General features: G+C 42.9%; 2 protein-coding genes across 4 annotated transcripts; both read left to right on the forward strand.

Moving 5' to 3' along the window:
• The first annotated feature begins 76 nt into the window (after positions 1 to 76).
• On the forward strand, positions 77 to 14,636 carry hcfc1a (host cell factor C1a). Of its 2 annotated transcripts, none has more exons than XM_086040935.1 (29): positions 77 to 216; positions 335 to 455; positions 1,576 to 1,776; positions 2,255 to 2,403; positions 2,831 to 2,991; positions 3,069 to 3,277; positions 3,405 to 3,489; positions 3,609 to 3,715; positions 3,810 to 3,989; positions 4,082 to 4,324; positions 4,435 to 4,583; positions 4,668 to 4,850; positions 4,945 to 5,169; positions 5,396 to 5,500; positions 5,593 to 5,809; positions 6,132 to 6,268; positions 6,359 to 6,506; positions 6,599 to 6,819; positions 6,991 to 7,816; positions 7,964 to 8,106; positions 8,227 to 8,361; positions 9,408 to 9,636; positions 9,728 to 10,003; positions 10,508 to 10,614; positions 10,708 to 10,842; positions 10,925 to 11,110; positions 11,636 to 11,933; positions 12,012 to 12,075; positions 12,159 to 14,636. In XM_086040935.1, exons 3-29 carry the CDS (start codon positions 1,581 to 1,583, stop codon positions 12,196 to 12,198), a joined length of 5,154 nt encoding a protein of 1,717 aa, XP_085897061.1. In that variant the 5' UTR covers positions 77 to 216; positions 335 to 455; positions 1,576 to 1,580; the 3' UTR covers positions 12,199 to 14,636. The 2 variants fall into 2 exon arrangements, with proteins under 2 accessions (XP_085897061.1, XP_085897063.1); XM_086040937.1 differs by having other exon boundaries at positions 7,967 to 8,106.
• A 2,991-nt stretch (positions 14,637 to 17,627) lies between these two features.
• gata1a (GATA binding protein 1a) lies at positions 17,628 to 25,037 on the forward strand. 2 transcript variants are annotated; one of them, XM_086040699.1, is made up of 6 exons: positions 17,628 to 18,772; positions 20,559 to 20,789; positions 22,151 to 22,633; positions 23,912 to 24,057; positions 24,131 to 24,256; positions 24,333 to 25,037. In XM_086040699.1, the coding sequence occupies exons 2-6, from the start codon at positions 20,576 to 20,578 to the stop codon at positions 24,618 to 24,620; spliced, it is 1,257 nt and encodes a 418-aa protein (XP_085896825.1). In that variant the 5' UTR covers positions 17,628 to 18,772; positions 20,559 to 20,575; the 3' UTR covers positions 24,621 to 25,037. The 2 variants fall into 2 exon arrangements, with proteins under 2 accessions (XP_085896825.1, XP_085896826.1); XM_086040700.1 differs by lacking the exon at positions 17,628 to 18,772 and having other exon boundaries at positions 20,383 to 20,789.
• The last annotated feature ends 2,351 nt before the right edge of the window (positions 25,038 to 27,388 follow it).

The following is a 27,388-nucleotide window of genomic DNA, read 5'->3' on the forward strand; positions in this document are numbered from 1 at the left end:
TGCAAAACGGTATCTACTGCAACACTGGAGAGGGGGGAAAAAAAGATTTTTAAAAAAAACCGGATGTCGCCATCTTTAGTAAGGGACAATAAACCTCGGACTAGTATAGAAACGTGTTGTAATGAGTTGTACGTAGTTAATCGTTTGTATCATATTCATTTTGAAAGTCTATGGAATGTCCTTTTCGCGCATGTCATCGTTCACGGACTGATTTGGGTAAATAGAAACATTATATTAATTTTTAGCCAACATAGTCAGCAAGTTGTTCTCCGTCGCCATGTTTGCTTTGGGTGACGCCAACTCTCTCCATTTTCCTCCGCCTCTGGTTGTCAAGAAGATGGCAGCTTCCAGGCAGGCATGAGAGGAAATATTTCTTCGCAAATCGAATGAATCTGGATTATTACCACAAGATAAGACCACCCATCAGTGCTTTTGCAAATACTGCATCGGATTAGGTACGTAAATATTGCAAGGAGTTTGCCGTTTTGAGTTTGTACTGTTTTGTTGTGACAAACCGCCCGGCCATTTTTCTTGTGGGAGCTGTACAACTAGGCCGATTGTGAAAAGATGGCTGCTTCCACTGGCGGCATGAAACACAATAACACTCTGTTTATGCAGTTAGACTAGCCTTGGCTACATTCCAAGAGTTTTGTTGCAACTTGGTTTATGTAAGGTAATGTGTGCATATTAGAATAGTGTGAAAATACATTGCATTTAATTGTAAAAATGTGCGACGCTTTGACAGATGCTAGCCGCTCAAGCTAACCCTTTTGGTTTGAGCCGCTAGCCGCTATTACAAGCGAAGTTCTATAGCAAATGGGACAAGTTTGTGTTTGACTACTCAATGTATAAAAAAATTGTGAATTAAGACATCTAGTGATTGCAATCATCTGTGTTGCTCTAACTTAAATTATTCGTTTCGTTGTTAGTAAATGCGTCGGAAGGGCTCCAGGTACTGCTAAGTTTACTAGCTACAATATGGCGACTCCCAGAGAGGCATGAAAAAAGCCGACTGCTGTTCATGAGTTTCAACTGCGATTTACATCTGAGTTGTAGCGGTACATGTTACTGTGCATGGGCGTCTGTTGTTTGTAGTGATTTACTGCAATTTGTAACATATCTTTGTTAATATTGTCGGCGGTTGTGTATTTTCCCCTTTCATTCGCTTCCGCCATTTTTCAGACTGGCAATATCGTTAGCGGGGGCTTGTTTGGTTACAAGATGGCGGCTTCCATGGGTTGAATTCAATGGTTAGAAACAACTAAGGCCAACCTTGGATAATTGAGATGTTATTTATTCACATGTGCAGTGTTGTTGTCGGATATAGTTCACGAAGTATTCATCTCTAGAGGTGACCCGATGCTCTCATTTGGCTTCAATTTTTCGGAAGCGTTTACAACAAACAAAGCTAACAGTAGAGTAGACTCGGGCGCACCGAATAATAAGTTGGCTTCTGTGAAAAGTTGGTCTTCATATCAAGTGAACGCGTTCTAATTTTCTGCATCCAGTTGTTGCTTCAGCACACGAAAGTTTCAGTGTTTCTTTTTTTGTTTGTTTGTTTTTGTTTTTGTACAGAAGTCATGTCTGTCCCTGGTTCCGCGGTGACTGGGACCTCGGTGTCGGTTCTGCAACCGCGGTGGAAACGGGTCCTCGGATGGTCGGGTCCTGTTCCCCGGCCCAGACATGGCCACAGAGCCGTGGCGATCAAGGAACTGATGGTTGTGTTTGGTGGTGGAAACGAGGGGATAGTGGATGAATTGCATGTCTACAATACTGGTAAGGTTAAGTTTGCACTTATAACTTTACTCCTTAAATGCGTGTGCGCACAATATGAGCCGCACTTTTGAACATTGTATTATTAATAAAGTCTATGCGTAGACACGACGAAAACTGGAAAAAGATTATGTACAGCCGGAGTACAGGCCGCGGCAGGCCTAAACGTATTTAAATTTCTGTAAATATCGCCCTCTGCCGGACAAAGGCCGGTATTGATTATTAAAAAAGGCGGGCTAAAATAAAATGGATGATTCTCGTTTGGAGTTTGTTGCAAAAATGAATAGCAGTTGTTGAACCTGCGTTGTCTGCATCTTCCTTGATTATAAAGATTGTTTTGTCGAATATAAAAAGTACTCAGTGAAAATTTTGATGAAAAATTTTTTTTGATTTGTGTAATGATAATCTCAGAGACTGGAATGTCCTTGTAAATATTGTAATATAATATTCAACTGTAATGTGGTATGTGATTAATTCCTAGCAACAAACCAGTGGTTTATCCCTGCTGTCCGTGGTGACATTCCACCCGGTTGTGCTGCTTATGGTTTTGTCTGTGATGGCACAAGATTGCTGGTATTCGGAGGTATGGTGGAATATGGAAAGTACAGCAATGATCTCTATGAACTACAGGTAGGTTTTCTCTTCAGTGTGCCCATTTAAAAAAAACAACAACATTTTTCACAACTTTTTTTTTCATGCATGTTTTCTGTTTTGATAAATTCAAATACACAATGACATCTGTCCTTCTAGCTCCCTGTTTCCTTTTTAACTTCTTTTTATCCCCCTTAGTTACTACCTTGGTGTAAGAGTTTTTTTTTATTATTATAAAGAAACAAAACAGCTTTCATTGGTCAGTACCTAATCAACTTAATGGTCTGTTTTTTTCCTGCTGAAAGCATCGCTTGATTTGATAAGTTGTTAAATGTCTGTCGTTCTGATTGTGAATTAAGTTATTTACTAATCTCATACTATCGCTCAAAATATTTAGGAGACTGGAAATGGAGTTGAAATCAACTTTTTGCCTCTAATATTATTCTGATATTGTCATCTGTTTTAGGCCAGCAGATGGGAATGGAAAAAGTTAAAAGCAAAAAATCCCAAAAATGGCCCCCCTCCCTGTCCACGTCTCGGTCACAGTTTTTCACTGGTGGGAAACAAATGTTACTTGTTTGGCGGACTTGCCAATGACAGCGAGGACCCAAAAAACAACATTCCCAGGTAGTGTCTGCAATGTTTGACATTATGTGTTTGTATGCAAAATGACGTGACTAATGAGGGGGGTCATTTTATCTCAGATACCTGAATGATTTGTACATACTCGAGCTTCGTGCCGGGTCCAGCGTTGTCGCATGGGATATTCCAATCACATATGGAGTCCTGCCTCCTCCTCGTGAGAGCCACACTGCAGTGGTTTACACCGAAAAGACGAGTAGAAAATCTCGGCTGATAATCTATGGGGGGATGAGTGGATGTCGTCTTGGAGATCTTTGGACTCTTGATATTGGTGGGTTTATAACTTGTTCAATTAATTTAAACATGCTAGATGACAGCCCTTTAATGGATAGTAATTGTTTTATGTTGGGACTGTTATACTAAATGACTTTAACTCCATAAACTGCCATTAACTCCAGATACCTTAACATGGAACAAACCGTCAGTGAGCGGCACGGCACCACTTCCGAGGAGTCTACACTCTGCCACTACCATCACAAATAAGTGAGACGATTACTGCTCCTTCCTACGACACGCTCTTTGGTTTCTGTCTTTATTTTCGAGTTGCCAGCCTAACGTGCCATGTGGTCAAACGTCTCATTGCCATTGTGTTTACTGTGCAGGATGTATGTGTTTGGCGGATGGGTTCCTTTAGTAATGGATGATGTTAAAGTGGCCACACATGAGAAAGAGTGGAAGTGCACCAACACCCTGGCCTGCTTAAATCTCGGTGGGGCTGACTGCATTTATAATTTCTTTAAAAAAAAAAAAAGTGTAAGTGAATAGGATGCAAGATTGTTGATTGGTTTTAATGTACTCAACAGACAACATGTGCTGGGAGACGGTGTTGATGGACACCCTTGAAGACAACATTCCCAGGGCCCGTGCTGGCCACTGTGCTGTGGCTATCAATTCGAGACTGTACGTTTGGAGTGGCCGTGATGGATACCGTAAAGCATGGAACAACCAAGTCTGTTGTAAAGACCTCTGGTACCTGGAAACCGGTATGTTGTATTTTCATTGTTTGTTTTATTTTATTTCATCATCATTCAAAGCATTGTTGTGTTTTTTGTGTTTTTTTTCGTCACACCACCAGAGCGACCGCATGCCCCTGCTCGGGTGCAGTTGGTTCGTGCCAATACAAACTCCCTTGAAGTGAGCTGGGGTGCAGTTTCCACTGCAGACACATACTTGTTGCAGCTGCAAAAATACGACATCCCCTCAACACCAGCTGCAGCCTCGCCAGCTATGAGTTCAATCCCCTCGCAACCCGTGAACTCTCCTAAGAGCCCCGCTCCGGCTGCTGCCGCACCCTCCCCACAGACCCTGCCGCAAGCTGGTATGACTGATGCTTCCTCCTTTTTGCTCCCAAAGGAAGAAGCTCAATTAGTGTTTAGTACAAAAAGGCTTACTGCATCTTTACCAATTTTTATTGTTGTTTTTTTACAGCCGTGTTGAAGGTTGCTGCTCAGCAATCTGCTACAGGTGCATCTGTTGTCACAGTCCGCCCAAGCCAGCCTGGGAAATCTCCTGTCACTGTGACCTCTCTTCCTCCAGGAGTCAGAATGGTTGTGCCTGCCCAGGCCACCCAAGGCTCGGTATGACCAGATATGCAGATGAGATGATTTTATGACAGTCATATGGTCCAATGAGCAATTATCTCCAACTTCCTCTCATTTCAGCCAATTGGAAGTAGCCCTCAGATGAGTGGCATGGCAGCATTAGCTGCTGCAGCTGCAGCAACACAGAAGATTCCGCCGGCCTCTGCTGGAACGGTGCTCAACGTTCCTGCAGGTGCCACAATTCTCAAAACGGTCGCTGTTTCCCCTGGCACAACCACAGTGAAAGTTGCTTCACCAGTCATGGTACGTGTTGAGAGGAGATTTTTTTTTTCTTTTCTTTCTAAAAGTATGTCTAGCAGTCTTGAGCAAGGTGTTCAAATAACCTATGTACATACAGGTCAGCAACCCTGCCACACGCATGCTGAAGACTGCTGCAGCTCAGGTGGGCACAGCAGGTACATCCTCCCCAACCACTACCACCAGGCCCATCATCACTGTGCACAAGTCTGGTGCGGTCACTGTGGCTCAGCAGGCCCAGGTGGTAACCACTGTGATGGGAGGAGTTACCAAGACCATCGCCTTGGTCAAGAGTCCCCTCACCATGGGCAGTGGTGGCACTCTGGTGAGAAAATCGGATTCTTCACAACTGGGAATGGGTATTGGGTAATCATTTTTCAATAAGTGAATAATGTTTGGACCCACAAAGATAAAAACGTACTTGCATTTCCACTCTTAGTTTTAAGGAAGTAACTTCACAGATGCACATCTCTTGACAAAATACGTTTGGAACATCATGACAATCAGTCAGTCAAGCTTGAATGATGTCAGTCCCTCTCCTATGCCGGCAGATCTCCAACCTTGGCAAGATGATGTCTGTGGTTCAAACCAAACCAGTGCAGACATCAGCTGTCACTGGCCAGGCTTCCACTAACCCGCTCACCCAAATAATTCAGGTAGAATTATATGTCATGTTAAGAGCCCCTCGTGCAGGCACTAGATGTATCTCCAGATTGTTTGCGTCACATTTTCCCTGTCGCCCCCCCAGACAAAAGGTCCCCTTCCAGCCGGCACCATTCTGAAGCTGGTGACCTCTGCGGATGGAAAGCCTGCAACGATCATCACCACCTCCCAGGCCGGAGGTGGCGGAAACAAGCCTACGATTCTTAACATCAGTGGCGTCTCCTCAAATGCCGCTAAGCAGGGCCCTACTATTATTAAAACCATCCCAATGTCGGCCATTATGACCCAACCTGGAGCAACAGGTGTGAAGTCCTTGACTTATTTGCAGTCAGTATTGCCAACACTCAAACATTTATAATTAAGCGCAGAACACTTCTGAAAAATGTCTCATCTCATCTGAAAAATGAATGAACAGCTCAATCAAATAAGTTTCTGCGTGGGTACCAGGCTCCCCCCCCTTATCCAGTTCCTTGCATGCTACAAAGACAGTTACGATTGTAGATGCATATTGACTGGCAAAGTCTTGCAAAAATATTCACACCTGTGAAGTTACTGTATTGAAATTGAGCAAATACCAACATAAGTTTTAGAACTTGATGTAATGCATGGCTGTTGGTCCTGTAGGTGTAACAAGCAGTACTGGAATGAAAACACCCATTACAATCCTTACAACTAAGGTGATGACCACTGGAACACCTGGCAAAATTATCACTGCGGTGCCCAAGCTAGGAACGGCAGCTGGCCAACAAGGATTGACACAGGTACACGCGTTCCCGTGACAAAAACATTTGCTGTGTTTTTGTTTTGCTGTTTATGTACAATATGACTCACCGCGAATCTTCTGTCTGTAGGTTGTTTTGAAGGGCGCTCCAGGGCAACCAGGGACTATTTTGCGCACTGTACCGATGAGCACAGTTGGCGGTGTTCGACTCGTTACGCCAGTGACAGTATCTGCCGTTAAACCCACTGTCACAACCCTAGTCGTCAAGGGAACAACTGGTATGAAAATGACCGAAGTAGTCATAAATTTTGGGGGGGTATAGCCTTGTCGTCACAACTACATTTTATTCTTTTGTTGTCCCCTTTTTCAGGCGTCACCTCTCTCGGAACAGTGACTGGTACAGTCTCCACAAGCCTGGCAGGTGGCACCGTGGACACTGCGAACGCATCTCTGGTTACTCCCATCACCACATTGGGGACCATTGCTACCCTGTCGAGCCAGGTCATCAGTTCGCCTGCGATAACTGTGTCTGCGGCCCAGACCACCCTAACGTCTGCAAACACACTGCCCTCGTCCACCATCACAGTGCAGGTGAAATACTACTTCTTGTTTTTAGCTATGACAATGCGACATCAGTACAGATGTTGTACAATACACTTTGGCTACAGTTATCTCAACCTTTCATCTGTGAAAGTACAAATGAGCTGCCATTTAAAAACACACTTAGAAAAGTGATTTCTTTTTTTTTTTTTTTCATCCCAGAACCAGCCCACCCAGGTCACTCTGATCACAACTCCCAGTGGTGTAGAAGCCCAACCAGTGCAGGATCTACCAGTGTCGATCCTGGCTTCACCCACCTCTGAGCAGCCCAGCTCCTCTGAGGCTGGAGCTGCTGGCGATGGGTCTGGGACCGTAACATTGGTCTGCTCTAACCCGCCATGTGAGACGCATGAGACAGGAACTACTAACACAGCCACAACATCGTCTGCCACCATGGGCGCAGGGCAAGTTTGCTCCAATCCACCCTGTGAAACGCACGAAACCGGAACCACCACCACGGCCACCACCTCCTCCGCTAAAATTGGAGCAGGACAGGTCTGCTCGAATCCTCCTTGCGAGACCCACGAAACAGGAACTACCAACACAGCTACGACGGCGTCCTCAAGTATGCCTGCTCTTCTTGTGTGCTCCAACCCGCCGTGTGAGACCCATGAAACGGGGACCACCAACACGGCAACCACAGCGTCAGCTAGCATGGGAGGAATCCAGCAGGTGTGCTCCAATCCTCCCTGTGAGACTCACGTGACCGGTACCACCAACACATCCACCCAGGCGTCCTCCAACATGAGTGAAGGCCAGACTGGCACCGTGCAGAGGGTTTGCTCCAACCCGCCTTGTGAAACCCACGAGACCGGGACAACTAACACGCCATCGACAGCCACCTCCAACATGGGAGAAGACCAGACCAGCTCAGCAACCGGTGCCGTTCAAAGAGTTTGCTCCAACCCACCTTGCGAAACACATGAGACTGGGACCACCAACACAGCCACCACTTCCACCAGCAATCTTGAGACGGGAGAAGGCGCAGGTATACTCAAACTGCCGACGCTAACGACAGTTTTTCCGCCACATGTGATTACAACGCGGATGAATGCATTGAATCACTTTTCAGTCAATTGGAGAAGTGAAAATACTTCGAGTGCACATATAACTCATGTCTGTGGCTATCACTCAGCAGCCCAGCAGACTGAAGATGTAACCGAAGGCACCGGCAGCACTGAAGAAGCCTCTTCCACTGCAGCACCTGTTACCACCACCCAGGGCAGGGCCATCACTACTGTCACTCAGTCCACGCCTGCCCCCGGGCCGTCCGTACCTGTAAGAATACTTGCCCTTCTGTTTATGACAGAGAGTGAAACCATCTCAGCCTGACTTTTGTCAACAGCTTAAGTCGATTTTCGATTTTTGCCATTTGAGCATTTTTGTGTTTTCGTCCAGTCGATCTCATCAATCACAGAAGGGGTGAGCACTGAAGCCAGCTCCACGGAAGAACCCATGCAGACTGAAGCGACTGCATCAGCGGAAGCTGCACCTGCAGAGGAGGAAGCCACTCCTATGGAAACGCAGGCCGAAGTAAGTAAATCGTGTCACTACGCTTGTGCCGTGCTGAAGTTCAATCGGAGATGCCTTTTTTTTATGTGTGTGTGACTGTGAGAGCACAGCCACCTGATGTCTAGTAAACCTGTTAATCACAATGGATGTTCCAGAGCCACCCACAATAGGTGAAAATTTGCCATATAGAAACCATATAAAAAGTTTTTATCGCTACACGCCTCTGAACTGTTTTCCCAACGAGGAGGCAAAGCAGGCTTGCCTTACACTCCCAGTTGTAGTTAACTGTGAAACTAAAACATCAAACAGAAGAGATGTAAACATTTTACACTGAAACACCAACATGTTCAACCAAACCATGTTATGCCATCTGTGGAATGTCCGCTGGTGGAATTTTAAACCTTCAAACATCTGCTACTTTAACACACACGGAGCAGCATCGCCTACAAAAGGGACACAATGATAGTGTACTCGGAGGCTTACAAGATCTTCTCGCTGCTATGTGGGAATGACAACTATAAACTGGAATCAGTTGGGGACCTCATCTGCCTCTCTTTTCAGCAATTATGATGCATCTCTGCCAGTAGACCCCCCGAGTGCCATCTGGAATGTTGTGGTAATACACTGAAAGCGCACAACTCCATATTCCGACTTGTGGAAGCAATAAAAACATTCGAAACGGGTGCCCTTGAATACCCCCTTGCGCTTGGGTGTTGGGGGGGGGGGGGGTCACATAGAACCAGATTGCATGATTTAGGGAGGGCGTACCCGCGAGGCAATGTTCTTCATGGCCAGGCACTGTCAGATGCTCCTGGCTTTGTACACAGGCGTTTTGTCATGGTGAAGAAGCCACAAGTTGTCCTGCCTCAACCCTTCTCGCGCAGCAAACAAAACAAACGCTGCAGCTTCTTTTTGTAGACATGCTTGGTGGACTGTTTGGCCCACATTAGAATGGAAAACAGTACTTTTCAAACACTTCCCATTACTGTTCATACCAATAACCAGCTAAATGAAAATGGCTGACTTTTTTTTTGACATTTTACGGTCGCTGTCATGTTTTTTGTCAGGGAGACGCAGCAGCAGCAGCAGCAGCAGTAGCCACAGCCACAGCCTTGAACCTGCCGTCTGAATTGATGTCCGAGGCCCAGGGGGCCACTCTGATGGTGACGGGGCTATCAGACGAGGAGCTCGCCGTCACGGCTGCAGCAGAGGCCGCTGCTCAGGCAGCAGCTACTGAGGAAGCTCAAGCCCTGGCCATACAAGCCGTCCTCCAGGCTGCCCAGCAAGCTGTCATGAGTGAGTTTGCTTTCATCAGACCAGCCACACTTTTTTTTTTTTTTTGTGCTGTCAGTGTCTAAAGCTGCCGACACAAATTGTTTTTGTGCAGATGAAGGCGATGCAGCCGGAGAGGGCCAGCAAACCACGAGCATCCCCATCATGCTGACACAGCAGGAGCTTGCGGCGCTGGTCCAGCAGCAGCAGCAGCTCCAGGAGGCCCAGGCTGCTGCCCAGCAGGCCGCCGTAGACACAAGCATGCCCACCGAGGGTCTCGCCCCTGCGGACAGCCTCAACGACCCATCGGTGGAGAGCAACGGACACAGCGAGATGGCTGCTGCGGTAACAAGTGCAGTGGCGGCCCTACTGCCACGCACCACTGCTGAGAGTAAGGCCCGCCGCCACGCGACCGAACTGGATGATCTTGTACAATACAATCTCGCACACCTGGCAAGTTGCTGCAATGGAAAAACTCCTCCCCCTGGTGTACTTATCAGGAAATGTTTTGAGATGTCATATATTTGGAGCCACTAATTTACATTCCATAGTTGTCAATGAAATAGGACTGCTCTAGCTATATTATATAAATACAAATACTATTATTTCTTTTTTCTCACCCATTTTCTCTCTTTGAGAGACAGGAAACGGGTGAGAATAAAGGAGTGTGGTCCGTTGGCCTCATAACACCGTCATTGACTACACTTTTATTTTTTTAATTTTTACATCTCACTGACAGAGGCCGTCCACGCTTGACTCAGTTCAGCCTTGTTCATTTGCATGCTCAGCTTAAGATGTAGTAGCACTTTTTGTTTTGTTTTGTTTGAAATCCCCGCTGGATGTTTTGTGAAACAGCCGGATTCACGTTTCCTGTGTCGCTACTTTTTATCCACAGCACTTGCCCCTTCGAGTACCTTTGCACCGGTTGTGTCGGTGGCCAGTCCAGCCAAGCTTCAAGCAGCAGCTGCACTAGCTGAAGTAGCCAACGGCATTGAGGGAGAGGTGAGCCTTTGGCTGACTTTTCTTGGGGGGGCGGTGGGTGGACTCTGGGGGAGTCTGCATTGACTGAACATGTTTCACTCTGTTTGTGCACAGAAGCAAGCCCCTCAGCCAGCGCCCGTGAAGCCTGCTGTAAAGAAAGAGAACCAATGGTTTGATGTTGGAATTGTCAAAGTGACAAATATGGTTGTCACTCACTTCTACGTGCCAGCAGATGATTCTCAAGGAGATGTGCGTATCCCCCGAGGCCTGCTTTTTATGCGTCACTGTCTTCTGAAGTACTTTTCATATCTCTTTGTCTTGTAACCACTAGGACGATTCTGGAGTCATTCCAGACTACGGCCAGATGAAGAAAATGGAGCTTCAGCCCGGGACAGCGTACAAGTTCCGTGTAGCTGGCATCAACGCTTGTGGCCGTGGAGCCTTCTCAGAGATATCCGCTTTTAAGACTTGCCTGCCTGGATTCCCCGGCGCACCGTGTGCCATCAAAATCAGCAAGGTAAAGATGAGTCCGTTGAGGTTTTGGCTCAACCCGTAACGAGGGTTCCGCTATTCATGGAATTTCCAAAGTTGGAAACTTATCATAGGAGTTTATGGGAATAAACAGGATTCAGACATGCTAAGTGTTCCAGTTAGGCCGTATTTAGTTGCCTTGTCTTAACAGTTTCACTTCACTGTTGTATATTTAGCAATTTAATGCCCTGACACCGTATTGAGCAAATCAATATGTTGTCACTTGAAACTATTCAAAGAAAGAACTTGAAATAAGAATATAGAAATAGAAAGAAAACGGTGTTGTCTTACTGGTGCTGTTTGTTTTCAGTGTTTTGGCTGAGATGCACGTTTTCCTGACAAGCTAGCTAGAATGCTCCATAGAGGCCATGATATGGCTTGGCGTGTCTGGGGAATACACTCGGAATTTATGATACCTTGCCAAAGTTCCCCATCTCAACTTCCCATGGATTTGGGACAACTTCCTGGGAATCCCGAGTATAACGGTGCACCTGGTTGTTGTGTCTCGCAGAGCCCCGATGGCGCTCACCTGACCTGGGAGCCCCCTTCTGTGACGTCAGGGAAGATCATCGAGTACTCGGTGTACCTGGCCATCCAGAGCAACCAGACGGCTGAGGCCAAGGCCTCCACCCCGGCCCAGTTAGCATTCATGCGCGTGTACTGTGGACCCAACCCTTCTTGCCTGGTGCAGTCTTCCAGCCTCTCCAACGCCCACATCGACTACACCACCAAGCCGGCCATCATCTTCCGCATCGCCGCCCGAAACGAGAAGGGCTATGGTCCCGCAACTCAAGTTCGATGGCTGCAGGGTGAGCGCCGCGATTCACGAACCGGGGCGTCCATGTTAGGCAACCAGATGATGTATTAACCCACATTCTGCTTTGTAGAATCTGGCAAAGATGGCGCCTCCGCAAAACCGGCAGCCAAAAGACCAGGCACCTCTCCTGATACGTAAGTACTTGATGTTTAGCTTCTGTGGTGCAAGCGAGACTTGACAATGACGAAACGGGTTGTGCTTTTGTGTGCTCCTCCAGTAAGACAACTGGTCCAAAGAAAGCAAGGACGGACCAGTGAGGTTGGCCAGAAATCCCTCCCCCCTTTGTCCTTTTCCTACTTGCTGTCCTTTTTATCAGGAAGACCTCTTCATCCTCAATGTCATCCTAATCGCATCCTCAAGTCTCACACCAGACGCCAATGGAGGCCGAACACCCGAATGAAGCAGAGATGAAAGTCGATCCGAGAGATGTTTCTGTAGATAAAACCCTCTTTCGTCCATGTTCCGTTGGCCGTGATATTTGTAGAGCGACATAAACTTAGAAGCACATTATCTTTTTCAGTCGAATCCCCTTCCGCCATTTTAACTTTTGCTTTTTTTGGGGCTTGTTTCCGTAGTTTAGCAGTATAGAGAAGCATTTACATCTTCACAACTGGGAGCCAGACTGAGCGCTATGTTACCTTTTTTTTTTCTTTTTTTTTTTTTTCTCCTTTCTTTTTTTCTTTTTGTCTTTTTGTGAATCCCGGGGGATGTAGAGAAAGACTACATTAAAAAAATGTACAGTGATGGAGCAAGGTTGTGGAGGCATGAGATTAGATGACAGGAAAAATCGGTATGGAATCAAATAAAGCACTTGTCCTTAATGAGAGGACATTATTTTTTTCCTTTCTTGTTTGCTCTAAATTGCTTCATCGAGACGCAAGTCCGTACAGTTGTGATGCTACGGGACTCCTGGTAACGTCATCACTGTGCTTTTCACCCCAAGATGAGGACTGGTGGCATCCGGATGTGGTCAAAAACAAACAAAAAGACAATTTGTAGAGAATCGACCTTGAACTTTGCTTCGACTGAGACTTGCAGCGCACACACACACACGCACACACACAATTGCAAAATCTTCCCGAAAAATTAGCAAGCAATGGTGCAGATCTTTTGTGTAGTTTATTTTTGTATTTTTTTTTTTAAAAAAGCTTTTTCCCCCCTTCCTGTGTGTATGTTGTGTGCATTTTAAAAAAAACTTTTTTTTTTTTTTTTTTATCTATTGTTCATCCCTTCCCCCAATAGTTTGTTTGTGGGCAGATGGGTGGCCATGTTGAAGTTGCCACTATATTTTTAAAAGTTGTCATTCAGTTGGTTGCATGTCGTTGACAGATGGGAAGGAAAGAGCGAGACTTTTGTACGTATTTGTTCCAAGTAGAACTGCAGAGGTTATAGGACTGAAGGGAACTTTCAGTGGACCCAGGGAGAGATTTTACTTTTGTTTACTACGACTTTCTCAACGCTTGTTTTGCTTTGTTTGCCAAACATGGAGTTTGACAGGATTCATACCCACCCCCTTAACATCACACTCAGTTGTCCTATGCTTTTTATGCTCATGAATGTGGTATCTCACCTCTTCATTCTTTTTTTTTTTTTTTTTGTAGAATGTCAAATTATATTAGTAGGCATATTCCCCGATCCTATTGATGTATGTGAATCCATTTAATAAATTTTAATTTTGTTTTTCCCTTCCACGACTCTGTATTTCAAGCTGCAGATGACGTGCCGGCCGGTCAACTGCAAGGTGCAAACCTGTATGACTTTGAATGAGGTTGTCTTGAACAAGGCGAGCTTACATAGCCAGAGTGTACTCACTTGTAAATTAGTTCGTTCATAGAGCAAGAATAAACACAAAAACAAAAACAAAAAAAAAATCACGTTGGCCTTTTATATAATTACCTGTGACAAACTTTTTACATATTGGTCATCTCTTCATTGCCTTTTTGTGTATTTACTATGAAAGAAAAAAAATTCTATATACAAAGATATCTATAGTCTCCCTGATTGTTTTCAATTTGCTTGTGTCCAGCCGATTCTCCGTGTGGGAGTCAGAATGCCATGACAGTACAATACAGCGCCAACTTGTACTGGGATGTGTCGTCCCACTGCACGTGTTTGTTTTAGCAAGGCCATCCATCCATCTCTTGTGATGATACTGGCCATGTGTCACCTTTTTCGCTCGGCTCGCATCTAATCTACAGTTTGTGGATTTGCTCGGTTTCTTTCTCTGGCTGAACTTTCTCTTCATATGCATTCTTTTTTTTTTTTTTTTGTGCGTGTCAGTGTGTCCGTTGAACAAAACTAGACATGCATGCAAAAGCAGTGTATTTTGGTAGTGATGCCTTAAGTTAGATCATACGCTGAAGGTTCTACAAGGAAAAACAAAACAAAAAAAAAAATTTAATAAGTTTGTTCCTCTCTTCACGTGGTATACAAGTGTGTCCTTTCGTTCCTCAGTACCTTTGCAGGGTCACTCTTTTTGCACCCTTGTTAGATAGGTCACCATCAGCAGTGTCGAGATGTGTGTGAACTTTTCCCTCCACGAGTGGTGCTCTCAGCACTGGCAGTCGTTGCGAGTTTCTCTCTCGGCCGGTCACAAGTTACCTGGAAATGTCCTGTATTTTCAAATGTGTGTTTTTTTTGTACTGTAGGGAGTAATGTATCTTTTATCATCAAAAAAATAAACATGGTAAACAGACAGGCCTGAGTTCTTATTTTCCCCTCCCACCCATCCGCAGATGTAACATAACTGCACCAATCTGGGTGACTTTTTTTTTTTTTTTAAACAGCCGTTCACATTGAATTCACGTTTTTTAAAATTTATTTCGTTGAAAGTGGAGAAGGCACGTGCAAGCGCCAAAACATGAGCACGTGAGCTTGTTGACAGGGTGGACCTTTTTTTTTTTTTTTTTTTTTTTAGCAAATGTTAGCCAACTATTTTATGAGCATTTGTTGGACCTTCACTGAGTAATGGCATTCAAATGTCAAGCTGAATGTGCACTATAGTTTAAGAAATTAAACATATGTCATATTTCACTATGACAGAGTGGACAAAATTTCGGTTGAAATGTCACAAACATTAAGGGATTTCTTAAAAGGTTAGCCACGGACTATGCACTGTGCGGAACGTCACATGACCAATTGAAAAAGAACTTACTAAAAAATACATATTTTTGGCTGGTGTCCGTGTCTTTGGACAAATATTAAATACATACTGCAGGACCAGTTGAGTGTCCATATCAAATTACCCTTTGGGGACAAAGTATATGAAATGAAATGAAATGTATACAAATGTGCGACCCTGGTGAGGATTAGTGGTGCAGAAAATGTATGGATGGTGAAAGTAGTGTAAAAATGAGCTTTTGTAATCTGCATCAAATTGGGACCGATGTATGATAAAGTTAAGGGTGACTTAGGTCCAGTCTGAGTCTGGAGCACGACCAAGGCTAAGGTAAAGTTAACGAGAGCCAAAGAGTGTACTATATTATGTCAAGTCCTGAAAGACAAACAATCTATGGGTCAAGGTTAGTGCAACAGAGGGCCAATATTAGATGCAAGCCAAGAATGGGGTCCATGTTCCAGAAGACTAGAAGTGTTCATGAAAATGCTTGGCTCAAGATTTTGGGAAAGCAGGTTTACTCTCCTTTTGAAAGGACAAATAGTCAACGTAAAGACCCCAAGAAACAGGAGTGGCCAAAGTAAAAGTCGAGTTTGTGTGTTTGTGTGTGTGTCAGTACACTGTCCCAGTAGGCCCTGTGTGGCAGAGATAAGAGCACTGCCTACACACAAGTTGATTTCCTGGGAATTGTTCGTCAGTCCTCCAAATTTACTTGTGAGACACCACAGCAAATGAGCTAGTGCAAAAATGTACAAATAGCGTCCAAATGAGATGATACTGTGTCAGCTCAAAGCATGTCACTGTTGAATGAGCGAGTGCTGTACGTATACAGTAATTGCATGCGCTGTATCTGTGGACGTTACTGTCTTGTGTGTGTGTGTGGGGGGGGGGGGGGCGTGTGTGTGTCTGGGTGTATGACAGCGTTGAATTCCTGGCCTCCTCCTTTCATCTTGATAAGCACTTATCTAAGCGGAGCAGCCTACTCGCATGGCGGTACAAGCCACATCCCTGCCCAGTTGGGCTCATCTCGCTCACACATGCTCACCACTTCATTCTTGTACGAATACATATGAACACCATCATCACTAAAATGAAAGTGCAGTCATTAAGGGTTACATGCATCAGCATATCGAATCATATTGACTTTATGATTCTTGCTGCTAATGTTTTTGTAATTAGGTCAAGGTAAGCTGCAGCGTCTCTCTGCAAGACACGAGCTGTATCATAGAGGGAGATGCAAATGAGCCGATGAATAACAATGCTCACTTTTGGTATCGTTTGACAATTGCAGCGGTTGTTTACAGTGGTGGAGTACTGATGAGCTCAAATAGAATGAAGTAACCAAAATATGAGTGCATGCGGTGTAGTTCTACTGCACTGCAAACCATAATTAACGAACATTGTTTAGTTAATACCCCACTTGTCGTGCAAATCAAACCTGAGCTTCATCATATTTGTATGGGCAGGCAAGTGCTCAGTGTAACAGTTTTTAACCAACCATAATAATAAACTTAACATAAAAATGAATAACTCAATGAAAAAATCGATCTTTATTAAAAATATTTTTTTTGTTTAATGTTTAAACGTTTTTTATTTTATTATGTTTATATATTTTTATTTGTATATGTTTGTATAATATAATGTAAACAAAAAATATCTGATACAACTATTGCGTTTGAACATTGACTACAACTAGTCGATGTGTACAACGTTCTTCAGACCATCTAATCTAATAATAACAACAATTTACATATTTCAAAAGGTTGGAAAGCCACATTTGTGAAGGATGTATTGCGAGTTGGGCTTGCCTTGTGGAACTATTTTATCGTTTGGCCTAAACTAAAATGCTAACAGTTGGTATGCTAACATGTAGCAAGATAACACAAAACACCAAGTCAGATGGATAAAGATTTAATTTGGAGCCTTGTTGGACGGGGACTCTTGTGAAAGGGAATAGCTTCAACCCTAACACGTTAGGCTAACGTGTTATAATGACTTTTGGCAAAACAGCAAATGAGCGGAGAAAGTGCTGAGGCACACAGATAAGGAGTGGAGGTTTACATGTTGCCCATGTTGTGGTTGTGTGCTATTTCAACTGAGAATTGCTACAATGCTAACATGCTAAGTTAAGCTATGCTAAGTTGTTATGCAAACATATTTAGCCAAATTGGTTGCGTTTGTCTGCAACGTGTGAACAAATCGCTCTAACCAACCAACCGTGTGAGATATTAATGCCATGTAACACCTTGGAACACGTCGAGGCTTTGGAAAATGCATGAATATGCTAATTTTGGGGGGATAAAAACGTACTAAATTAGAGCAGTTCAAGCAAAATGTAAGTTATTGTTTTGTTTCTAACCGGGAAATTAGCAACAAAAAAAACAAAAAAAAAGACATCTTGTCAATGGAGGAATTGATCGATTATCTCTCGCCTCAAGTGAAAGGAACGTTACAAAGTAACTTGTCCGGAACACAAAATGTCTGTCAGTTGCCGTATGCCAGAGGAGCATACCTCAGAAAAATGGATTCATTTCATTTTCTTTTTCAGTGCAAGTTTATCCAAACTGTAGTTTTTGAGGAATTAGGTTGCCATAACACAGAATTAGATTAAAACTAAGTGTGGCCGAGATGATGCCTCATTTTTGGGGTACACGTTCAACAATGTGGGATACATTGTGGACCGCTTCACTCCACTCGGCATTGCCACTAACTTCTGATTTATCTATTTATTTATTTATTTAACTTTTCTGGGGTGCTGTGAAGTCCATGTTTGACTCATCTTTTGTCTTTTCACATCTGTCGGGACAAACATTCAGCGGCGGAAATTTGGCTGAGGGTCACAATTGTACGTCATATTTTTCTACATGCGCATGGTTGGTAGTTTCTCTCGTCCGCCATGCAGCCTCGTAACTTAACAGTGCGGTTTAATTGCCACAATTTGCACAAATGCCCAGTGCGTCTTCTTCTCCCCTCATTTCCCTGAAAACTGTAAATGAACAAAGAGAAGAGAGTGGCGGCACTGCTTTGACTATCAAATGGCCGCCACAGTGTGGATGGACTTGTGCATATCCAGGCCGCGTCGTATCAGACCGCATCTCTCGCCGTCACTGCAGCGCTTTGCATCGCCATGTCAGAAAAATCATTCTTTGTCGCCTAACTTAGAATATTTGTTTTCTTCACCCGTCAGTCAAACTCACTGTGAGCATTTCGGGTGAGACATCCCAGTAGTATTTTAAACTTATATTGCAAACTAATCTGTTTGCATCCCTCGTTGAATCGATTGATTAAAAAGTTTGGATCTGATGTTTGTTTTGAGTGTTCCTCAGTATACTGTACATGTTTCAATTTGATTTATTAATCATTGCACTTATGGAACCCTGAAAGATGAATCGTTGATAATTCTGCATTCATATATTTGGAGATTATTTCGAATCCCATTTTAAGGTATTGGTTGCAGACATTAGGCCTATAGTACTTTTTTTGTCATCTGTATCCTTTTTTTGGGGGGGGAGGTGTGTCTCTCTGAAAGTTGCCCCCAATCCCTCCCACACACACTGTGGGCCCTAAACGTTACTGCAGTTCGGAGGAGTTTTTTGTTTTTTTTTCTAGTCAAGGTCAGTCAAGTTGAGGCACCCTCGACCTGGAAGAACACACTTTGTCCTGAACATTTGAACCCAGTGTGACTTTCAACTCCCTTAACAGTTACATCTCATAAGGTAAGTCACACAACTCACACACAACCCAACTGTCAGCAGTGGATGCCGATCCACATATGTTAGTGCATCTGAAGCGTCGCTTGAAGCAGTTTCATATTCATTTTTGTTATTGATGCTTATCGGAATATTCTACTTTAGTATGCATTTTACATACTGTAGTAGTTGCAGAATGTTATTTATCGTTTGGATTATTATATGTAATGTTAATTAAGCCTTTCATTTCAATCCTCTACGATGGACGCATGTGTAGTTGAAGTTTAGTATACAGTAATTGTTGTCAGTTCAAATGGTTTTATTATTGAATACAATGTCTTTTGATCGGCTCTGAATGAATGACTTGAAGGATTTTTATTGCGTTGGCACATTTCCTGTTGACATATTTATTGTATCAATACATCAGACATAGCTGTCTCGTGATCTCGCTAGTCATCAACTGAACGTTCTGTGCCAACATGTCATTTTCTAAGTTCATTTATGGAATAATGCTTGAATGCAAAGGCTATAATGAGTTCTACAATTACCGTTGTGTTATAATAAAATCGAATTAAACCCTCAACCGACACTCCCAAATACTAGAAATTCCACATTTAAACTGTTGACATTTATTGGCATACAGTACACAACTAATGTATTTTACTTACTTTATATTTTATACAATTACTATTATTTAATTATAATAGTGAATCAGGTTAATTATAATAATGAATCAGGTTAATAGTGTTTGGCACTATTTGATGAAACGTTTGCCATTAATCATTACTATAACTTTTTGGGCGATTTTTGTGGGAGATTGCTGCTTCATGATTAGATGAGTCCATTTTAAGTGATAAATATTTCTTTGAAAATTAAAGGGTTAAACTTATCCATCCATCCATTCTTTTTATACAGCTTATTTTATTCAGGGTCGCAGGGACTTTGGGTCAAAGACAGAGTACACTCTACGCTAGTGTCCAATCAATCACAGGGCACGTATAGAGAAAGACAATCATTCATGCTAGCATTCACATTCGTCACCGAGTGGGAACTACGTGCAGCGGGTGAACCGTTACACCATCAACAAGACGGTTGAAACAAATGAGCGTATTTTCAATTTCAAGTGTTGTGACGAGAATATATGTGCTTGAAGCTTTGTAGTTGTCATTAACAATCTGACAGCCAATTTGTTTCCTATTCATCTTGCTCAGGGAGCCAATCCTCCGTCTTTAGAAGCCATTTACAAAAGATTTGTTTTTAGCTGAAAACTGATTATTGACGACGGCATTTTGCATCTATAAACACAAACGTTTAATACAGTAACACTTGTGTAAGTTAACCATCTAAATGCTCGAAGAAAGCATGTAAACATTCTTTTTTTTTTTGTTACAATACTAATAATAGTATAATAGTAAATTCAAATCGCACCTTTCAAGAAAACCAAGATTGCTTAACCTGTCCAAGACTGTGAAAAATAACAAATTGAATAAGTCTTGTAAAATTCTAAAATTGTGGCAAGCAAATACTTCCATCCAAGTATTGTTAAATGAATGTTAGGAAGCGATTTGGTGGTGGTGGGGGGGGGGGGGGGGGAATGCCTGTAATATTTTCCGATAAGTGAAGAGAAAGAGCAGTTAATTTTCTGCCAAAACGTAAAGAACAAATCCATGTAGCAGGAAACGTGAAGTCGACACTTACTTTAGCAGGCCTCATAAAATGATGCGGTGGGCAAGATCTGGCCCCCAGGCCTTTAGTATGATAGCTGTGTTTTAGCCCACCACCTACCATACTTTGACATTCTCACCTTCTGTAGGTACAAAAAAAGGCAAGATGGAGGAGTCTTCAGAGCCATCTCACTGGGTGTCTTCATCGCTGCTGGGCTCAGATCCTCTGGCGGCCTTCTCCTCCGAGTCCAGTCTGCTGCCGCCAGGAGAAGACGGAGACGCCTTCTTCTCCAGCCAGGATACAGACTACACCAACCTGTCATCCTTCTTCTCCAGCCCGAGTCAGAATCGAACGGCATCCACCTACAGGAACAGCTCGGGTCAGTGGGCACCCATGAATCCTTCCAAAAGCACTTTCAGTCATTTCGCAATATGATAAAAATAAAAAAAATCTCGTTGCAAAATTGGAGGACACTTGAGGCATCAGCATTTTTGAAAAGCTGTTTATATATTTAAAAAAAAAAAAAAAACAGGTAATAGCCTATAATATAATTTAATTCACCCAGCCCAAACATTAATGATATACTTTTCATGAGATATTTTATTTGTCAAATAGATTTATGTTTGGCGCAACGCTGATAGCGATTCAGGCACCTGAAAAACATATATTCAAAATATTAACCCTTTCATGCAGAGTGGTCACTACAGTGGACAGCTATTTAAAAGTTGCTTTCGCCTATATTAATTAATCTAAATTTCAAAAAATACGTTTAACCCTTTCATGCATTAATTATGATTTCATGTTATTATTCAAAATATAAATATATTTTTTAGTTTAATTAATATAGGCGTAAGCAACTTTTAAATAGCTGTCCACTGTAGTGACCACTTTGCATGAAAGGGTTATATATAAATTATAAATATATAATCATATATTCAGAATGTATTGCAGAATAAATCATTTATACTGCAGATGAATAAAAACGTTAATTTTGAATGCTATTTCAAATTTTGTACGATTCTAATTACAAGTAAGAGGGTTGCAAATAATGCTAGAGATTTTACTGAAGCGGTCATGCTAACTGTTTTAGCTGCTATGCAAACTGGTCAAGGACAAACCTATATATATATATATATATATATTATTTTTATTATGTCTTGTTCTGATACTATGCATAACAGGTTGCATTTGAAAACCATTGAAAAGAGGACTTGGGTCAGACTTGGGCTTTGCTGAGTCATGAAGCTCATTTTTTTCCTCTTCCTCGAGATTGCTAAAAAGGTTATCGATATAATAACAGAATCAAACAGAAACATTTTCGTTGAGGGACACAACTTTGGAGGGCAATTATCCGTATTTCAAATATGCCTGTGATAAAACAAAATGTTCAACAATTCCAAGGAAGACAATTAAGTTCATACCCCAAAAGATGATTGGAAATGACTTTTATCTGTTGCAGTTGTAAATGTATCATCAAGCTGGAGAGACATGAGAAAAAGCCCATTTTAGGGAGTGCTCAAGAGATATTTGGAATTTTAAGTCATTTTTAAGTAAAACATTTGCCTCACCTACATTTACATATTATCTCGGGACAGCTACAGTATAATTTACACTCCAAGCGCAGGTTTCTGTATTTCGCGGATGGATTTTTTTGTCAATTTCACAAGGGGTGGACAGAAAATGTCCTCCAATTTTGAAACGACCCAAACGGCTTTCCGTGACCTCTGCTCTGTCCAAAAGTCCGCCAGGTGTTCACCTCACCGAGTCTCCTCAGCAACCTCCAGTTGCTGGACGGGCCGTCCGGTCACTCCCTGGGCTCACCCTACAATCCTCCAGACACCACCTGGAGCAGCAGCCCTCTGAACAAAACCACGTTCCCCACCTCTTTGTACACGGGGGTCTCCTCCTCTCTCACCCCTTCCAGGGATGGATACTCATCTCCGCTTAGGGAGAGTCCTCAGCCTCAGGAGGCCCTCAAGGCTGAGCGCATGAGCCCGCTCGGAGGGTCGGCGTCCTGCGGCGGTTTCCTAAATCTGACCCCTGCGGTCGGAAGCATGTACACGCCGACGTCCCACTCGCACGCGCACGTGCTGAGCCCGTACAGTCCGTACGTGACGGGCCCTCAGGAGTACGCCGCAGCCAACTACTACAGCAGCCCCGGCGCCTGGATGAGCCCCGCGTACTCCCCGAAACTGCGCAACAAAATGAGAATATCCACACCAGGTGAGAACAAAGTCATTCACAATCCAGCATGATTAGATGTAGGGTTTAGAAACTGACAAAATAATCAAATATGTCAACATTTCACATATCAAAAGGGCAGGAGTTCTTGTAAACTGCAAAGAAAAACTTCTACTTTTGGGGCCTACAACAGTCATTTAAGTTGGGAAAAGTGTAAAGAGGGAAGTCAACACCAACATATTTTTGTTCAAGAATATGTTCTATGCAAGCCCACTAAGTTGAAACAGGACATTCTGATAAATATTGCGGAATAAGTGTTAATCCACTCGTTTTTAGCCATCTCAGGGGGCGGCCATTTTGTCTTCTGTCGAGTGAAAATGACATCACAACTACTCACAACGACCAATCAAGGCCCAGATTCAGAAAACAGGTCAGCCGTGATTGGTCGTTGTGAGCAGTTGTGACGTCGTTTTCAGTTGACAGAAGACAAAATGGCCGCCCCCAGAGATGGCTAAAAACGAGTGCATTTTGCTGCTTAATTTATATTCCACAAAGGCAAAATTAATCAGAATGCCGTGTTTCAACTCTGTGGGCCTGCTGGGAACATAGTCTTGAAAAAAATATGTTTGTGTTGACTTCCGCTCTAAAATATAAATTACTGACATCTACATCAGCAATGTTAGTTAGTGCAACAAAGCAAGCAAGTTGTTCGCTCCAACCCAATTTGCTGAGAATTTATTTGGGGTGTGAAATGCGGGAAAGCCAATTTTCACAACAGCACAACTTAAAGCGTTTAGTTGAATTGCTATAAACACTATGTTTGGCCGCCCACTGAGATGGATCAAAAACGGTGGATTTTGTTGCTTAACTCACATTCCACAAATGCAATATTAATTAGAATGCAGTATTTAGACTCGTGGAGGCACACAAAATATATTATTGTCAAGATTTTGGGGGGTTGACTTCCCTTTAAAAAAAAAAAAAAGATATCTTATAACATTTAATTTGGTTACTTTTTTTTAATTAAAAAAAAAAAGCGCACTATCTTCCAATTTTTGACTTTTTTCTGTAACCTTTTGATGTTTAACTTTGTTATTAAGACATGCAGCGGGCAATCCAAAAACATGTCAAGGGCTATAAATGGCCCTCGGGTCGGACTTTCGACACCCCCGTTGGACCGTATTTGTAAACCTTTTTCCAACAGCGTCTGTGTTAAATGTCATTCTGACTCTTTCCAGAAGTTTCCAAGATAATACAACACCTAAGAAAAAAAAATGTAACTGGATTTCACACATTCAGAGTAGGACTTTGTTTAAACAGAGGCCAGAGAGTGTGTCAACTGTGGAGCTACAGCAACCCCTCTGTGGCGCCGTGACGGTACCGGCCACTACCTGTGTAACGCCTGCGGACTCTACCACAAGATGAATGGTCAAAACAGGCCTCTGATCCGACCCAAGAAGAGACTGGTATAACAGCGGCACTTTTACGTTCGGGTACAAAAATATGAAAGAAAGAACACTTCTTTGTTTTGTTTTTCAGATCGTCAGCAAGCGGGCAGGCACAGAGTGTGCCAACTGTCACACGAGCACAACGACACTGTGGAGACGCAATGCAAATGGGGAGCCCGTGTGCAACGCTTGTGGACTCTACTTCAAACTCCACAATGTGAGCGATTCAGATGTTTTGTCAGGTATGGTGTTCTTTCACTTTCAGCGACTGACAAATACAGTTCTCCTCGCAGGTCAACCGACCCCTCGCCATGAAAAAAGACGGCATTCAGACTCGCAACAGGAAAGTGTCCAACAAGAACAAGAAGAGTAAGAAGGCAGTCATGTTGGAGACCTTCGCAGAGGGCGCTCAGCCGCATTCCGCGGAGGACAACGGCGGGCCCTTCGCCCTCGGCCACGCCACTCTCCTGACTTACAGCCACACCCACCACCTCCTCCCAGGCCCGTCGGCTCTGCACGCCTCTGCTGCCTTACCATACCCACACCACTGCAACCCCGGCATGGTGCCCGCTTTTGTGTGAATGAGGGCGAGGGTGAGGGAAGGCGGCGCGTGATGTAAATATAAGCAAACGTGATTTAACTGTCTTTCCATTCATTCGCGGTGTGAAGTTACTTGTATGTGATGTCACGGACTCCACTGTAAAAAACAACTTTTTGGAGGCTCAAACAGTCCTTTAAGTTGGAGCAACTTTGAAATATAAATGATTGACATTTACGGCAGCAATGTTAGTTAGCGCGAGAAAAGCAAGTTGTTTGCTGCACGACAATTTGCTGAGTTGTTTTTACTTATATCTTTAAGTTTCTTTCTCTTATTTCTTTGTTGTAAAATGCGGGAAAGGCAATTTTCATTTGTTGCCTTGAAATGTGCCACTTTTTTTTTCTCAACAATAATTTACCAAATGTACACAAAGGGCAAATGAATAAAATGTGTGAATTAATGTTGTTGGACAATGAGGTTTATGTGATCATTTTAATTCCTCACTTCATTCATTTAGTTGATTAAACTCTGCTGAGATGGTTTGAGTATAACTGTTGCATTGAATGGTGTGGCTGAGTTTTGACAGCTCAATGCTAGCATAGTGGTTCATGCAAATTCAATCGCACACAAAGGTGGAAATCAATCCATGTGTACACACAGTACTGCACTTTCACAGTTATAACAGGGCTGCTCATTACCTTTAATGCACATTACTTTAGCAGGCACTGATCTATTGTGTGTGCAAGAAATGATAACTCTTAAACAATATATTTATCATCGGTGGTGGGAAAGAATGTAGAAAAGTGCAAATACTTTCTTACTGTACTAAAGTAGAGTTTTCAAGTATCCGTACTTTATTTTTTTTTTCACCCCGATGACACTCGCCACATTTGAAAACACGTATTACTTTTTAGTCCTTAGTTTGTCAAAAATGGTTTGTTACATTTTTCAACCTTCGCGGATGATGACGCGATGTAAAAAGATGTCAATTGAGAGCAGTAAAGTCAACCGTGTTTAAGGTCTGGATTGATTAATTGACTTGCGGGCAAAAACAGGGACATCGTTGACATGATAGAAAATGAACCAAGGGCATTAACAAATATGACGCAATAAACGCGGAGAAGTAAGATAGTCTCCACCTATCACCTATACAAGCACTATATATAAGTAACAAGTTAAGTGCTAATGTGTGTATGTATGGCTGGTTGTCTACATCTACTGTAGATTGGAAGTCCAACTCCTTCGACCCTAAACAGGATATGCAGAATAGAAAATGGATGGATGGACGTGGCGGTGTTTGTGATCAAGTATAGTAGCATAATTCCTGGCTGTCAGTATGTCCAATACACCCGATGTAATGTGTTTTATGTCACTCGCGCAAGCATTTTTAAAACAAAGTGAGACATAGTCAAGCGAAGGACGTTTAATACAGCAACACTGCAGTAACCACAGTACAGCAATGTTTGGTAGCTATTCCATGGTGAGAAGCAGAGCTGTTTACACATGAATGAGGAGGTTGGCTGATTAGTTATCAGCGGGGCTGCAGACCTCAAACCAGTCACCTGCAACTGGCATCACCACGCTCACACTCACTGCACTTGGCGAGTGGAAGACACAATGTGCTTCGCAGAAGAGTATTTAATACATTTATTAGTGTCAAGTGCACGAAACATTATAACAGACATTTCAATATTAGATTGAAACAATTGGTTTTAAGTTAAGTGAGTAAATGTTTTATACATATTTTAAACTTGCATTGACAAAGAAAAGGATGGTGACAGCTTTACACAAATTACTAAGATGGAAACCTGGGGCAAGTAAATATAATGAGAACAGCAGGGGCCCCAGAATTGAAGCCTGTGGAACACCATACGACAGTAGGACAGAGTAAGACAACCAAGGCTATGCCTAACACAAAATGCCCTGCCTGTCAAATAAACTCTAAACCACTTGAGCGCTACCACTAATTCCCACCTGGTGCTGCAAACGAGCCAACAGAATACTGTGGTCCACCGTATCAAACTGCAGACAGGTCCAAGAAAACAAGACGCACATAGTCTCCAGTGTACTTATCAAGTCTCAAAACGGGTTAAATTTGACCCAAACAGTATGAGTTACGCAGATCTGAGTGCCCTTCTTCAATTCCTGCAAGTAGGCCTACTGTATATTGATTCAGTAAATTTGTAAGTAAATTGAAACATCATCATGATTATTCAATTATATTTACATTTTGTGGCATTTTTAATTGGTGTTGTACCGTGAGATTTTCCTAATGTGAAATATGTTCCTTGGCTTAGCAAAGGCTTGGGAAACATTCGCCTAACGTCAAGTCAGTACTAAACATTGTCCTGACAGGTTTAATAGATTAATGGGACACGAGCGCCACCGAAAGGAAATAAAGGACATTGCTAGCTTGTCGCACCCCACACGCCGCCGACCCAACTGACATTACACAGGATGCAATGCCTTGATCCCTGGAGCTGAAAGATAATAATGTTGTGTGGTTTGGCGTATGTAATTCATGGTTTTATGTTTAACACCCTATTACTTCACCCTACTACTACTTCTCAATATCCATTGTACTGATACCCTATCTAATTGCTCAGTTTTAATTAGATCCAGTTCATAAAGCTGTAGAAAATCGAGAGAAGGTAAGTCGCAAAGAGAGTGCGTAAAAAAATACTTTGGAATAAATAGCATTTGTTTTTGTAGCCAGTATTTCCATTAATGACGTACATTGATGCCAAACACAACTACTTCTATATTATATGTGAATGAATTCGTGTCACAACAGTCCAGCAAATCCACTTA

Source organism: Filicampus tigris, chromosome 9 (genome assembly GCF_054856515.1).
Source record: "Filicampus tigris isolate MCC_2025a chromosome 9, RoL_Ftig_1.0, whole genome shotgun sequence".
NCBI lineage: Eukaryota > Metazoa > Chordata > Actinopteri > Syngnathiformes > Syngnathidae > Filicampus > Filicampus tigris.